This window comes from Manacus vitellinus, unplaced genomic scaffold (genome assembly GCF_001715985.3).
Source record: "Manacus vitellinus isolate BGI_N305 unplaced genomic scaffold, ASM171598v3 scaffold_18_pilon, whole genome shotgun sequence".
NCBI lineage: Eukaryota > Metazoa > Chordata > Aves > Passeriformes > Pipridae > Manacus > Manacus vitellinus.
The window spans coordinates 11,508,941-11,525,347 of record NW_021939324.1 but is presented as its reverse complement, the minus strand read 5'-3'; the positions used below and the strand labels follow the sequence as shown (position 1 = coordinate 11,525,347).

General features: G+C 36.8%; 1 protein-coding gene across 1 annotated transcript in view; it reads left to right on the top strand.

The window, feature by feature from the left end:
- The window catches only part of HOMER1 (homer scaffold protein 1), a 101,895-nt gene that overhangs the window by 45,164 nt on the left and 40,324 nt on the right, over positions 1–16,407 (top strand). The window contains exon 5 of the mRNA XM_029958973.1: positions 4,642–4,784. Within this exon, the coding sequence (XP_029814833.1) occupies positions 4,642–4,784 (143 nt within the window). The remainder of the gene's footprint in view (positions 1–4,641; positions 4,785–16,407) is intronic.

Genomic DNA, 16,407 nt, shown 5'->3' with positions numbered 1-16,407 from the left:
CGACACTGTCAAACTGAGTGACTTATTACCTGTTTGGATATAAATTTGAACTACTCACTCAGAGACAAGATGCTTTCGTCTAGCAGCTCCTCAGTGTTAAAGCTTTCTCTTAAACTCTATGAGCTATTAATATTGTTCATTTTCCTTTACAGAGTTCCTTTTACAGCTGAAACCTAACATTTTATACTGTAGGCAGTTACAGAAATGTTACCTTGAGTGATTTTATAATGCCTGTTGAGGGCTGCATTATGGCACACTTAGGAGTAATTTCCTATTCAGGGCTTGCTTTTCGTCTCTTGGTTTTCGCTGTGTTGATAAGCTGGTGTGTTATTCTGAATAATACAGTTAGTGCAAGTGCTGACACATGAGCATAGTAGTCTTCACATTCTAGTTTCTCAGAGAGAAGGGAATTGAATCAAGAACTTCAGAGTTTGGAACAGATGAGAAGTGATGGCATCATAGCAAGCTGCATCTCTTCTATGGCACTGGGACTCATTCAAAAAGTTTTATGACTGAGAGGAAGAGGGTACTTGGTACTGGGCAGGGAAGGTGGGACCCTAGAGACATTTGAAGGAGCACCTGTGTCATTTTCATCATCTACCAAGAAGTGGCTGCAAGGCAAGTAATTCAAGTGTTGCCTTTCTCAATCGTTATGTAGTTCTTTTTTGCTTTTTGCATAGTGATCAATTGCAGAGAGGGAGAGTAAAAGAGGAAGGACATATTTTCAGTGATCAATCAAGACTTTATAGGAACCTAGCTTTTTAATGAGGCTTTGATAGGATTGACAGGGAGGACATTAGAAGGTAGCATGTGAGATTCTGTGTAATGGTAACCCAGTTATCTACAAGTGTCAATCCCTCTGCTGTCTTGGACTTGCAGATATCCTTCTGCACTAAATTAGTAATAAGTAGGAAGATACATATAAAAACTAGAAAATACACATGTCAAAACTGAAATAAGGTTTTATTTGTTTATCTTTGTATGGCTTTAAAAATGTCGTAGAATCATAGAATCAACCAGGTTGGAAAAGACCTCCGAGATCATCCAGTCCAGCCCTTGATCCAACACTGCTGTGGCTACTAGACCATGCTGCTAAGTGCTACATCCAGTCTCATCTTAAAAACCTCCAGGGATGGTGAATCCACACCTTCCTGGGCAGCCCATTCCAATGTCTGATTACCTTCTCTGTAAAAAATTTCTTCCTAATATCCAACCTAAACCTCCCCTAGCAGAGCTTAAGACTGTCCTTATTATTTACCAATTAATTTGAGTCCCAGATATGATACATTACCCACCCTCTCTACTACACAATTCTAAAAGAGAAACTAAGTGCATGTGCCTTTTTCTGCCTTGTTATGCCCTTACAGATTGAATCCACAACTAATGTAACAAAACACTGCACAAGGTACTTGCTGTTCACTGTTGTTTTAGACAAGCCTGCAAATACCACTGGTACACGTTGAGTTTCAATTCTGAATGTCCTGCAAAAACTTGTGACTCTGCAGAGAAATAGAAAACAAAAGATAAAAGCATAAATATCTCAGAAATTGAATATGTATTTGTAGTTCAAGTACTGACCAGACTTTAGCCATGTTAAAACTTAAGAACAATCTTGCCTGAAGTCCACTGAAGTTAGGCTGTTTCTCTCAGGTGTTACAAGCTTTAGCAAAGTGTTGGTCCTATAAAGTGCCTCTATGGCAGGAAGTAGTAGTTGCATGGGTTTGGTTTCATCTGATGGACTATATTCTTTGGATTTTTTTGTGTGTGAAACAGGTAGAAAACAATACGCAGCCTACTTGGCAGTTACTTCAGTAGCAGGAGCTCATTTTCCCATAAGCAGTGCTGCTGCTAATTTTAAACTCTGCATGCCCACTTGAATACTGCATATTCTTGTCCTGTTTACCAGCAGGCTCTGCTTTAATTTCCCAGATATATATCAGAGAATAGATAAAATCACCATTTACCTTGAATATAAAAAGAACTTAAGCTTGTCCACAGAAAGACAGTGGCCCGAACCAATGAATTATGAGAGAAGTGCTGCTTTGTTATTTGTAAGTCCCATTGAGTGCACGGTGCTTTCTTGAAATGAAGAGGAAAGCAGTGTTTCAGTGCCAGAGAACCTGTATTTTTAACACATCCATTAAGATGGATTCAACCCCATTCATTAAGATACATTCATATAATAGTACACACTTTATCCATACCTGGTATATCTGGAGGCTTGGGTCTAGAAAGAAGTTGTCTATTTTGGGACTTCTAAGACCACCTATTTTGGGACTTCTAAGACCACCTATTTTGGGACTTCTAAGACCACCACCACATAGGTGCATTGTCTGGTGTCCGTTTAACTCAGCCTTAGATAATAAAAATTTGTTTAGATAATAAAAAATTGTTTATATAAAACTAAAATACTGGCTCCCCTGCTCTGTCAGCTCCTATTTCCCAGATATATCTTTTAATATAGAGAATTATTTTGCTCTTGTCATAAACTCATGGATCTTGCAGTGATAAGCCACCCATGCTGTATTCTCAGTAACAAGCTTGGCCATGCACTAAGAGCAACACTTTGATCTGGATTTCACTGTGCTGCATAAAGCAGTAGCCTGAAAATTTTATTTACCTCCCCCCCCTTTTTTTTTCTTTTTTAGACTAACCTTAATTAGGTTTGACTGCAGAACCAAAGAGAGCAGTTTATGCATTTTGCAACTGCACCCCTTGAGACTTGAGGGGTTTCAGCCCAACCAACTGGCATCTGAACCTCGGTTGATTTTCCTTTAAGCAACACCATACTCTGGTAGATTTTTGACCTCAGTCATTTCTAATTAAGACCTTTGTTAGTTTCTGAAGTTGTGTGGTGAGTAATTTACTCAAAATAGTCTTGTCTGTGACTCTGAGCCCCTTCTATGCAGAATAAGGAATAGCTATTGCCTGAAATATTTTAGAATCACATCATTTTAAGTGCAAGGTTGGTTTAGCAAAATGGTCCTGGTTTATCACCTGTTGTCTTTTTCTTAGTAGAAGTAGAAAATCTACTTAAAATTAAGGAACTTTCTGGGATGTTATATGAATTTCTATACTGGAACAAATGTTTCACATGTATTATAGTGTCTGAATCGGTAACTGGCAGACTTATGCCATTGATAATCAGTACTAAACAGAGAAGCACTATGAAGAACAGTTGTGCCAGAGAAGTGTATGGAATACTTAATGAAAGACAGTATCATACTCCATAACAAAACATGCTGGACTTGGTTTCGTTTGTTTGTGATTTTAGAACCACCAACTCCTTTTATCTGTTCCTTATTTAGTTACTATTAAAAGATGGTTTGATTTGTGCTGTGTACTTATTTTACTTTAAAGACTCTTTTGTGAGCACACATGGAGTTTTTTTAAGATGTTGAAATCTAAGACATCTTTTGATGAGTACCTCACTGTTACGTTTAGTGAAGAAACTGTAGGCACTGTCATTTTTATACTGCTTGGGATTACCAGAGTCCTGCATACCCATTAACAGGGCCAGAGGTCCTTTAGATGGTGCAGATCTCTGACAAACTTGCACATTTCTTTCCTTCTACTGAAATAATTTTTGTGCATTCACAATTCAACATTTTAATAAGTGGGCTCTGATTTTTATATCTAATAATAGTGTTGTAGGAATTTTGTCTTAAATATATAAGCCATCCAGATTTTGTAGGGTGTGGTGTGTAATTTTTTAGAATACCTAATGTAGTTTGGAAAGAAGAGGAAAGAGAAGAAAAACTTTTAACTTCATGAAGGCTTTCATTTATTGTCAGTGGAAACAGTTTATCAAATATATGTCCTGTCAGGGAATAATAATAGACATAACCATGTATAGAATAATTTATTTGCCTCTTTATTTTACCAACTCTGTTCTCCTTTCACACTTAATTGTACATACAAATGTACATACTGGCCTGATGAAGGGTAATGTAAAATGCACCATTTTACACAAATGCACCAAATGCACAGCTTTCTGCTGTGAGGCAGCCATTAAGATTTTTTGGTGTCCAGTTACATAGCTGTATCAGAAGCTATCTGGGCATAGGTGGAGCATCCTCCTTCCCAGATAATACCATGACCATCAAGAGCTAGACCAGACTAGGATGCCTATGAAAATTTTGCCTGTACTTTGCTGAACAAGCATTCTTTTCAGATGGCTCATAGGTGATACTGTGAACACACCACAAGTGTCCTTCCACTGTTCACATTGGTTGATAAACAGTACAAAAGCTAGATTTTGAAACAAATATCAGAATTGTTTGTTTCACTGTGTTAGGATATACAGTATGAGACAAGAATCCTGGGTGTCAGTAGTCACCCACTGTGTATGAGGATGAGGGCTGAATGTAATACCAGGTAAGAGAGAGGTCTGTAATAAGTGAAAAGAATTCATAAGCCAGTTGTGTTTTGTACAAGATAATGTGAATCTTATGGTAATATACATCTGTATTAAATGCATATGATGAAATGTGACCATGAAAGATGCTGGACATCTGAAACTCATATTAATACTACCTAAAATTTGTGTATCATTTAAGAATTAATATTAGTGCTTTTATGCACATAGCCTTCCTGAGCAAGTCAATTTGTAATTTTGATGTGTTGTTTGTTTTACTTAAGGAATCAGCTGGAGGGGATATTCAGTCTCCTTTAACGCCGGAAAGTATTAATGGGACAGATGACGAGAGAGCGATGCCAGAAGTGACGCAGAACTCAGAACCAAGGGCTGAACCAACACAGAACGCATTGCCATTTACCCATAGGTACAGATTCAATTCCCACATCCTGATTAAGTGATCCCTATCTCCTTCCTTGTTAAAGGGACCTTCTCCCATATTGTGTGTGGAAAAAGGCAAACCCACTCCTCTCCCAAAAAGTAGACCAACTTTTGGATTTGCAATATAATCTGTGTTTTAATTTTAAAAAAAAAGTATGAGAAAAATTCTTGGAATAAGATTTGGGGGAACATTACTTTGTAATCAGCTATTGAACACTGGTTAGTGTAGGGGTCCCTTTAACAGGAATCATTATTTCAGTGTTGGAGATCTTAGTAAAATTACCTGCTTCATAGAATATTCCAATTAAATTATTTTTGCACACATTCTTTAAATGACTGATGGGACTGGATGTCAACCTTTTGTTGACAAGTTTTTGGAAGAAAAGGGACTCTTGCAGCACTCTTGGATTATGGAGTTTAAAGCAACCTTTAATTGAACAGTTCTCTGACAATTGTAAAATTTTTCAACTTCTTTCAAAGTACAAGAGAAATGTAGGTCTGCTTCAGACTGAATTATAATTTGTTGCACTAGGAATGCTGTGCTTTGTTATTCTTTAAGAAAGGTAGGAGGTTTTATTTAATGATACAAAGTTACAATGGATATACCTTGCCTATTAGAAGTAATTATAAATGAGTCCCTCTCAATAAAACACATAATGTATTGGGACCATTGAGAGTAAGTGAAACATTTAATAAACTTAGAACACAGCTAGAAATACTAGATTTAATTTTTTTTAAGCCTTGTGTAATTCCATTTAAGTAGAGTTTGGGCTCTTGATCAAAGGTTAAGGAATACTAGCACATCAGATATGTCAAACAATTCAGAATGAGCAGAGGTGAAACTGAAATTGTGCAGGATGTCTCAGTTTTTGTAAGAGAATAATACTATAAAACAGCTGGAAAAATAATAGACATTTTCAAATGAGAAAAAAAAAAACAACAAAACCAATCTCAACAGTATTTTTTTTAACAGAGTGATTGCGTTTATTTTTATACTGTCACCAGTGCATCTATTATATGTTTTAGAAGAAAGGGTGCACTGTAAAAGTGCTATGTGCATGTTGAAGGAGCATACAAATGTTGCACATCTGTCAGTGTTCTGTAATGAGTTCATTTAAACTGAGTGTTGAAATCCTCTATCAATATTTTTGTGAAAATAAGCTGTGATAAAGTCCACACATGAATAGCATGGTTTGTTTTTTCAAAAAATAATAGCTTGAAGATCTCCCCTCTGTTCAGCATATGTAAATATGTTTTCTGGTATGTCAATATAGTAACTAAGTTTGCTTTCCACTGCGCATGACTGAAACTGCTCTGAAACTACGCGGTTGTCATTACTGATGGTGTAGAACAGATATTTCAAAACTTCTAGATGCATTGCCTTTTTCTATCTACTTTATGTATGCAGTGAGAGCCTAGTTTTAGATTTTTATTCTGTTAAATACCACTAGCTATAATTTGTTTTCCAACAATAACTCTGCGTTTTGAAATTCACTTCTCATGTTGATTCTTAAAAGACCAATGTTTTGTCTTGCTAATGGTAGCTTCAAGTTTGTTAGTGATCTCTTACTGAAGAAAACCCAAGTTTTTACACCCTTTGAAATAAAGTAATTTTTGGAATAGCTAAGGGTTTTATTATAAATAAGTAAAGTTTATTTATTTATTATAAATAAAGATGCATGAAACACATGCACAAAAGAGATGGAAAGTGAAGCCTTCAGGAATGTGTTTACCCTGGTTAAATGGGCATGTTTTTGTAGAGACTTTTCATAATAATAAATTAGCAACTGGGTAGATACACCTAGCCACCTGTGCTGTCTGAAATGATGTTCTCATGCAGGCAGTCTGCTTGCCCTGACTTAAAAGGAAAATAAAATTGAAAACCTTACACCCTGATCATTAGAGAATCCCTGGACTTCTCACAAGTTAAGGGTACAGAAAAGTATTGTGCTTATCCTTGTTCCAGGCCCTTCTGATGACATGGTGTGTATGTGGCACTCCATGTGTGATGGAGAGGAGTTGCTGAACTAAGCCCTTTTCTTGTGCACCCTGGTAACTTCCACTGCTCCTGAACCTTTTTCTCCTGATCTTAAGTTTCAGCAAAGGTGAAGTTTAATCAGGGTTTCAGGATGAGGAGAGTAATGCTGGAAGGGCATTTCAGTGTCATCTTCTTTGTGGAAATAATTTTTACTTATTTGCCTTTAGTCCAGGAGCTGCTAATCAGCCTCTAGATGCTTTTCAGAAGAAAAAGCATAGTGGATTTCCCTGAATGAGTTCAGCTGTAGGTTTCATCAGAGTCACTAAGGCTGAATTGAAATAACACTACCATAGCAAGTTCGTTTATTAGATAAACAGGAAAGCTCTATTCTACTCTGGCATTGACAGGACATGCTTATCCTGTTAAGAGTGAAAAGAAGCGGTCCTCAGTGTAGGTTGGAGCACAGGGAAGGCATATGTGGGGCTGCATGGAAGGAGCCCAAGCAGTCATGGTGCAAGTGTTGGAGCTTTCTGTACAGGATGAGGTGCTGCAGCACTGTGTGGCAAGAGTGGCTGGTGAGGTGTAAACTGTGTTGCTGCCAAGAGGGTCAGCAAGCACAGCAGAGTGCAGGTGTCTCTGTGGCAGATGATACGTAGGGGAAAAGATTTGGAGGAGGCTACTGTCAAAGCAGTGGTTTAGATAAGGCATTTCATGTCTTTGTGTGAACTGGAAGAGTCTGACAGGAGAGGAAAAAGTCAGAAATCAAAGTTGTGGAAGTCATGCTTTAGTTTACATCCCACTGCTTGTCATTTTTAATCTGCACACCTGAAAAATGTTCAATTGGCTTTTGTTATAACACGTCTTCACTGGCCAGAGATGTCTTCTTCTGCAAATGTTCTTCTCTGCATTCATTATGCCTTAGTGTAAGTAGTTAAAACTTCTTATTTCAGCAGCATAGGTGTAGACTACATTTGTATTTATAGATATTTTCTGACCACTTATACTCAAAAGCCAAAACCAGCATTACTTAAGTCACCAGAGTTTTATTAAAACTCAAATATCTTCTTATTTTAATAAATAATTCTATGTATTGAAGTTAACATTCTCCAGAATATGTCTAAAGTCCCATTCATATCCCATGAGCGTGGTAGGGCTGAAGTCTAGTTGCTTCAATTTATTCTCATCTTGAAAGTCCTAATGCTCTTCACAAGCAGTGTAACTCAAATCAACTGCTTGAGATAAAGGTATTAAACAGTAAGAAGATAAACTCTTATAATTAAATATCTTGCCTTTTTTAAACTATGCATGATGGTTAATACTGAACTACGAAGTAATATTATTGTAAACTCCGATGTCCTATAATATGCCATATAGCCTGAGCACTGCTCTCGTGGTTAAATGTTGCCAGAACAACTGGAAGTAAAATGTAGCCTGAGCTTGCCACTAGAATTTTTAAAAATCTTGTCTGAAATACTGGTCGATCCTTATCTGAACAATAGCTGGTCAAGGAAGACTTTTTTTCTAGCAGAGACTAGATTATCAAATCTGATATTTAAATAATTAAGACTAAAAAAATTATGAATTTTTGTTTTAAGTACATATTTTTGTTTTTAAGTAAATTTTAGTTTCCTCAGACGTCTTTCTTGTTTAAAAAATATTTTCCACATTCTTCAAGTTGTGATTTTTTAGTTTTTCTCCAACTAAAATTGTTGATCATAAAACGGGGTTTTGAGAGAAAAAAGTTGCTAAAATTTTAACTACTTCTGATGCAACTGGCTTTTAAATAGAAGTTTTCAGATGACCAAGAATTTTATACTATGCACCGTAAGGATTAAAACTTTTCATAAAACTATTCAGTTTTAATATTTGAATTATATTCTAAGGCTGAATAGTGTATATGGTGAACTCTACAGCTGCTGCTTTTTGATAACTGGTGAACTTGCTCTTTCACTCTTGAAGAGAATACATTTGTTCATAACAAGCTTTATTCCAGTTTTAGCACCTTAAGAAGCTGATAAAACACATTTTCAGAAAAAAATATAAGAGGATTCTTCTGGGACAAACCTTGAAAATCTTCGATTTTCTGTCAACCATGACTTGTACCTGTTACCTTTGTTTCTTGTAATACGTAAACTTGGAATTTCTATTGCATAATGTTTTGATCAGACAATATGTGTGTGTGTGTTTGTTGCTTGTTAGTTGAAATTCCTATTTTTATATTCAAACGAATTCTTAAGAGGGAATTTTGACTCATTGCCTTAGTGAAAATGGACTTAATTCACATGATGCTTATATTTTAGATATGTTATTGTCTAGATAGTTTACTATTTAATAATGCTGCATGTAAATCCAATGCTGTACAACAAAGAAAAACCAAAAATCTTGCTGCTAGATCATGTTCTTTCGCTGCATTTTCATTAAAAGTTGTACGTAGAAATCTCTTTAGTAGATTTTTCACTGTGTGTTTTAAAACTGCTCACTTCTACAAGCTTAAACAATGTAGTTGTGTTACAGTACAGGTACTTTGTGAATCATATGGAACTGTTAACTTGGCTTTAAGGAAATGTTTTGAGTTAATAATTATTGTGGTGTTTTGTAATTTGAATTTATATTCAAATCCTAGTATTTGGATGTTCTGTGTAGGATTATGCATAGCTTCCTTACCAAGTAGTCCTGAGGTGTGCATTTCTTTATTTAAAATTCTTTGTTTTGAATGCTATTGAACCTGATCAGAGGATAATTCATTGTTGTGAGATAGCTCACAAGCTCTGTAATCCAAGCTCCTGCTCAAAGAACAGCTATGAGACCAGATCAAGCTGCTCTAAGCTTTATCCACTTAAGTTTTGAAAACCTTCTGTAATGGAAACTGATAAAGTCAGGGATTTTTTGAAAGGTTTCTGTATAACATAAAAAGCAATAACTGTCTTCACATTGCACATTACTATTATGAACTGTGATATTTTAGGGCACACCAGCCGAATTACGGTGAATTCAATTGCTCTGTTGAAAAAGATTACTATTTCTTGAGTCACTCTCAGAGAAGAAACTCAAAGGTGATATGTTCCTGCTGTCAGTGTAAGCAAAGAACTGGTTAATATAGAAACTTAGACCTAGATCTTGACTTCCCCTCAACCAACATTTGATGTTGTGAAGGCCATAGCTGTACTGTTCTGTGGCCTCTTGTGCTCTACTAGCAGGAGCCTGGTGCTCTCCCCTCCTTCCCTGACCCAGTTCTTTCTGCTTCCCAAACTCCTGCACTTCTGCCTAAGCTACTGGGATCTAGCTAAAGTAGGGTCTCCTTCAAAATAAAAGTTCTTGCTAGGAAATTATTAATTTGGAAGGAAAATTTTACATTGTGTTTGTATAATTACTTTTTTATGTCTGACTTTCCTGACTTCGACAATTTCTGACAAATTCTCTAAGGTATCTTTGGAATACCTAGTAAACCATTTTCATAAGATATCTCTAGTCTGAAAGGAGAGGTGGAGAGGAAGAATGACCATGTTATATGCGTTGCTTAACTCTTCAAAATTAAGAATCTCTGGAACTAACAGAGCTAATTTTGATAGCTGAGGGAATGGCTCAGAGCAAAAAACTAAAAATAATCTGATGCTTAAGAGAGTAATTTCACCGTCTCCCTTGAGCACCTAGGCGTTTTCTAGGCAATTCTCATGTGAATTGCCCGCTTCCTGATGTTTATTTAGTGAGAGCTCCAAGGGAGTGATGCAGATGATGTGAACTGGGTGTTTGAAATTAGATGATATAAATACTATCCTCAGGGACAAGTAAGCGCTCTTGAAACATACCTGTCAAATACACTGTTAGAAGAGGAATATGATTCTTATGCTAGTTATATTAAAAATAACGCAAACAACCCAAGCCAAAGAAGTATTACTTTTACGATGTAATTTTCCCTCTTTAATCACTTACATAAGGAAAAAGAAACCCTGTTTAAAAAAAAAGAGAAAGACAGAGAAAGAAAAAATGGAGAGAAAGAAAGAAAGAGAGAAAAAAAGAAAAAAAAAGAAAGAAAAAAGGAAGGAAGGAAGAACTATCTTGATTAAGAAATGAATTTTCATTTTTTTGAAGTAAGTCAATTAGATTCAACCTATCCAAAGTATGGATGACATTAAAAGATTGTTAATACTTTGGCAACTGTAAACATTGCCTTTGTGAGTTGGGATGTGCGATACTTAACACTAAATCAATTCTGTAGGGTGAGTGGTTTGGGTTGGAGTTTTTCGTGGTGCCCATTATTTCACAAACATTACTTATGTTGATATTCTCAAGAATACATTTTTTGAACTGTGTTACTCATTTTAGGAGTCTACTCTTAGCATGCAGTGACTTTTTTGGTCATTTTTAGGCAGTGTGGGGGGGGGAGCTATTCTCTTTATTTTAGATTTTCTGAGTCATTTAGTTGACTAGTGAGCTTTTTGTATTGTGCATTTTGATACCAGTGTGACTACTTTTTTAAATTTGTGAGCAGTGTCTGTGAAGTTTGTTTTATGGTGTGATTTGTACATATATTATTTAGAATCTGTCGATTTTTGAGTTGCAAGATCAAACATGCAATCATCTTTTCAAGAAGAATTATTAAAGCAATGTTTCTAGAAGATCTTATGTAGACAGTTGATACCTGATGTCTTCTTTACTCCTACTTCCATCAGTGGTTTTGATATTGTTTAGTGTCATCATAGGAAACCTTTCAACCAATAAGTAGGGATAGGGTATAAGGATTAGGATTAAGAGAACTATAGCAGCTTCCCTATGAAGGCAGGCTAAGAAGGTTGGGGCAGTTCAGCCTGGAGAAGAGGAGGTTGCATGGAGACCTCATGGCAACCTTCCAGTATCTGAATGGGGCTTACAGGGAAACTGGAGAGAGACTCTATAGTGAAAGGACAAGGAGTAATGGATACAGATTGAAAAAGGGGAAATTTAGGTTAGATAGTAGCAAAAAATTCTTTATTGTGAGGATGGTGAGATACTGGAACAGGTTTCCCGGGGAGGTTTTGGATGCCCCAACCCTGGCAGTGTTAAAGGCCAGGTTGGACAAGGCCTTGAGCAACCTGGTCTGTGGGGAGGTATCCCTGCCCATGGCAGGGGAGCTGGGACTAGATGGTCTTTAAGGTCCCTTACAACCCTTAACATTCTATGACTTTATGATTCTATAAGCTGCAAACTGAACTTTCCCCAGGCACCATAAAGGAATCCAAGGTTCTGTCTGTAATACACCAGAGATCTCTTTGGGGTGTCTTTTAAAACATTTTTTTTCAAAACTGAAAGGTGACATTAGTTTCAAAGTGAACAGCCACAACAAAGAAATGTTGCAGGTCTCAATACACTATTCTACAGAAAAAAACACATTGAAAAAATTTGAGAGAAGTCAGTTTTGTAAAATTGTTTTTCATTTTAAAATTATCTGTGGAAAGACCCAGTCCTTTGAAACTACAAATGTCATGCTTTCTTCAGATTGGAATCCTCACTGCACATGTACCATTTTTCAGCCTCCCAGTAAAAAAACAAAACCAGAAAGCCTGTAACACCTCGAGTTGCCAGGGGGAAAAAAAACCAAGATGCATAGCTATTGATCTCCTGAGTCTCAGTGGCTTTTCAGATAGTCATGGCCCTTGAGAAAAGAGAACATTTTTCAGAAACAAAGGTGGAGGGGATGTTTTGCAAGACAAACATACTTTTTACCAAATCTGATCACATAAATGTCACTGTCTCCTCCTCAATGGGGATAGGAAAGGTGATGCATGACAGTATTTCTTAACCTAGGCACTGTGAACCATTCATGCCCATACCTTCAGCCTGGGATTAAATCTTGATGAGAAAGTGGGGGCTTTCTTCAAAGCCTGGAATTTTGGCCATTTGTAATGAGATTTTCCTATGTCAGACTGTTCTGCAGGTAAGAGTATCACAAAGTTTGCACCTGTCTGCACACAGACATGTTTTACCTCTCTAAAGAGACCTCTTCAACTTAAGCCCCAACAGCCACTCAGAAGTGTATGTTAGAAAATAAAGGACTCCTTAGTAGCTGGTGTGTAGCTGCTTCATTTCAAGTGCAAGACTTAGTCCTCTTATCTTTGCCAACACAAAATACAGCGCTTATGCCACCATCTATAGGGGTAGAAAAATGCTAAAAGAACTTTTTCAGACTTGTTCATTTACTGTTTTCTGTCCCTAAATTGACTTTGTCATTTTAATGTGTTTCTATGAAACACAAGAATAGTCTAGTGGTGCATTTCAGGGTACATATTCCCATCCACATAGAAATTATTGAACAGGTTACAGAGTTTTAGAAAAAGGAAATTAAAAAGAATTAAAGATTTGTGCAGAACAATCTGCATCACTATCACATTTCAATTTTTGTGTATTTTACTCATCTCAGGGTTCACTTCATGTCAACTTTGGAATTATTTATTAAAATCAGTGTATAGAACATGGATGAACTTGTGCAACTTACAGTCAAGGTAGTCGTGGAAGAATGCTTCTCTCATATGCCATCGTAAAGGAAATTGAAGTGTTGCTGAAGAGTTTTGAGTTTAAAGTCCACAAGTTAAAAACAGCTTTAAAAACCCTCAGACACCAAAAAACCTTGGCTTTTTGTCAGTTTTTTTATATTAAAATATAACAATTCATAACAACAGTATAGTCTCAAAATACAGCCTTACTCTTTTAAAATCCACATAAACCTGCCCCCCAAGCCATACTTTCTTGAGTATTTGTGAAGTGTATGTTTTTAATGAAGGAACATGTCTAGTTGTTCAGTTGCTTGAGTACTTACATATCTTCACTGAAATGTTTCACAATGAAGGTGATGAGGCACTGGAATAGGTTGCCCAGAGTCATTGTGGATGCCCCATCCATGGGAGTGTTCAAGGCCAAGTTGTATGGGGCTCTGAGCAACCTGGTCTAGTGAAAGATGTCCGTGCCTGTGGCAAGGGAGGTTGAAACTAGGTGATCATTAAGGTCCCTTCCAACCCAAGCCACTCTATGATTCTATTCTAAACCAAACAAACTAGCCTGAATCTTGCAGTTAGTGGCTCTTTTAAAATGTAGGGTCTTTATCACATTTTTTAGGCAGCGTGGCCAAACCCAGTGGAATACTTGAAGGAAGTATTTTTTGGAAGTGGGAGGGGGTGAAGAAAAAAGACTGTAACTGAGTACATTTTAACAAAGGTGAAGCTCCGTTGGATGCATATGATTGATATAAGTTAAGACCTCTTTTACCAGCAAGTTACTCTGCTTTCTGTGTTATTTCAGGTGTGGTGGTGGATCATATGTGGACTTCTCCTATGAGAAACTGCATAGATAGAGAAGTATAGATAGATAGATAGATAGATAGATAGATAGATAATCTGCTTCTGAAATCTGATCTATACTCTATGGTTACGGTTTCACTGCCATCTGGTAGGCCTGATGATAAACAGACAACTATGATGACAATGTTAAAGACTAATTAATTACTATTCTTGAAACAGTATAGAACTCATTTCTCTCAAACTTCCAGGCAGAATATAAATAGATGTAACTTCCTCCTTTAACATCTCATATTGAAGATGAAGTGATCAATTTAGTTTATGGATTTTTATATTCCTTTTAGAACTCACTGTATTACTACCTTCCTATCTGCCCCCTCTCCTTGCAGGAGAGGTACACTCTGGAAACAAAGGAGATGGCTAGCATCATCTTCTGGAAATATTTAAGCTTAAGAGCCAGTAATTCATTTTATTCCTACTGTCGTTTATAAGAATACTACTAGAAATGCAGTCAGGGAATTTATATTATATCTGACCTGAGATACAAGATGCCAAACATCTTAAATCATAAAGCATTTCTTGAGTCTTGCTGAATGGTTAATTGTGGATTCCGTTAACATACTACATGGATCCCTACATCCATCGGCTTTGCTATTTTTAAAGTTCTTAAATGATGTTAATGAAGCCCACATGGACTTCAAATTAGCTAATTTTAGCCAATTAGGTACCTTTATACTAGAGGATTAGCATGGAAAGCCAGAGTCAATAATAGCTGGCAACAGTTATTTAAATTACTAGTTCTTTTTCATCAAAGATATGAGATAGAAGTTCTGCTGTACCAAATTCTGCTTGGGTTTGTGTGGCACATGAGTTCAGGAGGTGGCTGTGGCTCCTGTTCCTTTATTACATCTCTGATCCCAGAGTAAAGTTTCAGAATGGGCAACTGTACCTTGAGCAGCTGGTACAGGCTCCCCCAGTGGTTACACCAAATGGAAGGTTAGATAGGGCTGCATGAATGCTTCTGTCCCCTGGAATATTTTTCACTCCCAGGTGAACATGGCTTAGGAACTAACTGTTCTGTGCCCATTGATTTCACCAGTTCAGAGCCAGCATACAGTTGTCTACAAGGTGCAAAGAAACCATGATGAACTTGATGAAGCCATTTGCTGTTCTGTGATATTTATTGATAGGATTCCGCCAAATAAATTACCTCTGCCCACTTCTTGAAAGAACACATATCTAAAAAATAAAGTTTGACAAAGCATAGAAAAGCAGTTTAGCAAATTCTTTATATTAAAAATGCATAACATGAGCACTAACTTAGTGTATATTTTAAAAGGATTATTTCATATTTAAATTAATTTTTTTACAAAAATAGCTTTCATCAAAGTTATTTTTTCTAGAATTTACCTGGAATTCATAAAATGCATATATATATGTATGTATATATGTACGTAAGACATATCTTTGAGGGATCATTTGGCATCCCTGCAAGAGATGTAGGACCAAGGACCAGGAGCTCTTGATTTTCACATGAAGTGAAGAAAAACGCTCAGTTTCAAGTCTAATCCAAAAGATCCATGCTGTTTTACTAATACAATACTCTGTAAGTGTCTTGGTTTTGTCAGATGAATTAAGATTGCTGAAGATTTATCCCTTATTTAGAGAGAGGGTTTACAAGTAAACCAAGTTAAGGTAATAATTCCTTTGTAGGATGCTGTAGCCTAGGTCTTCTGGTGGACAACCAGCAAATTCTGCTACATCCATGTGATACTGAGGTCAAAAAATTACACCTGATGCCTGATGCATTTCATTCTAGATAGGCACCTGCCTAAGACTGGGCAGATGAAGTGCCGTGTTTGGATAGTTAACCTTTTAAACAGCTAAACGCAGAGGGGATGGGTTTCATCCACTAAGCCTTCTTTCCCAGGTCCAGCCTTTATTTGTACCTCCTGGCAATGTTGTGATCCAAAGTTTTGCTTACTGTTTTCAACTGAGGCAACACAGTGTTGTATTCTCTGACATTGTGGTCACCCTACCATGGCTCCCTGATGAGATGTTTCAATTACTCTCCCTATTCTCCAGCTTAAGGTTCCTGCACAGATAGCATAAGCCTCAAGACTAAAAGCTCATTGATCAAGTAGAAATCCAAAGGTGCTTTTTTGTAAGCCCTTTCAGGATGTGTCTGTCTGAATGTGCAAACAGCGTTCAGGCTCCAAGTGAACAAGTTGTGTTATTGAACGTAATTGTGTCATGTTGATTATTTTCTGTCACACTGTAGTAGGCAGATGCCTTGCAGTGGGACTTTGATAGTGTCAATCTCCTTCTGGCAGACACAGGTAGAGTTAGGCACAAGCACATATAAA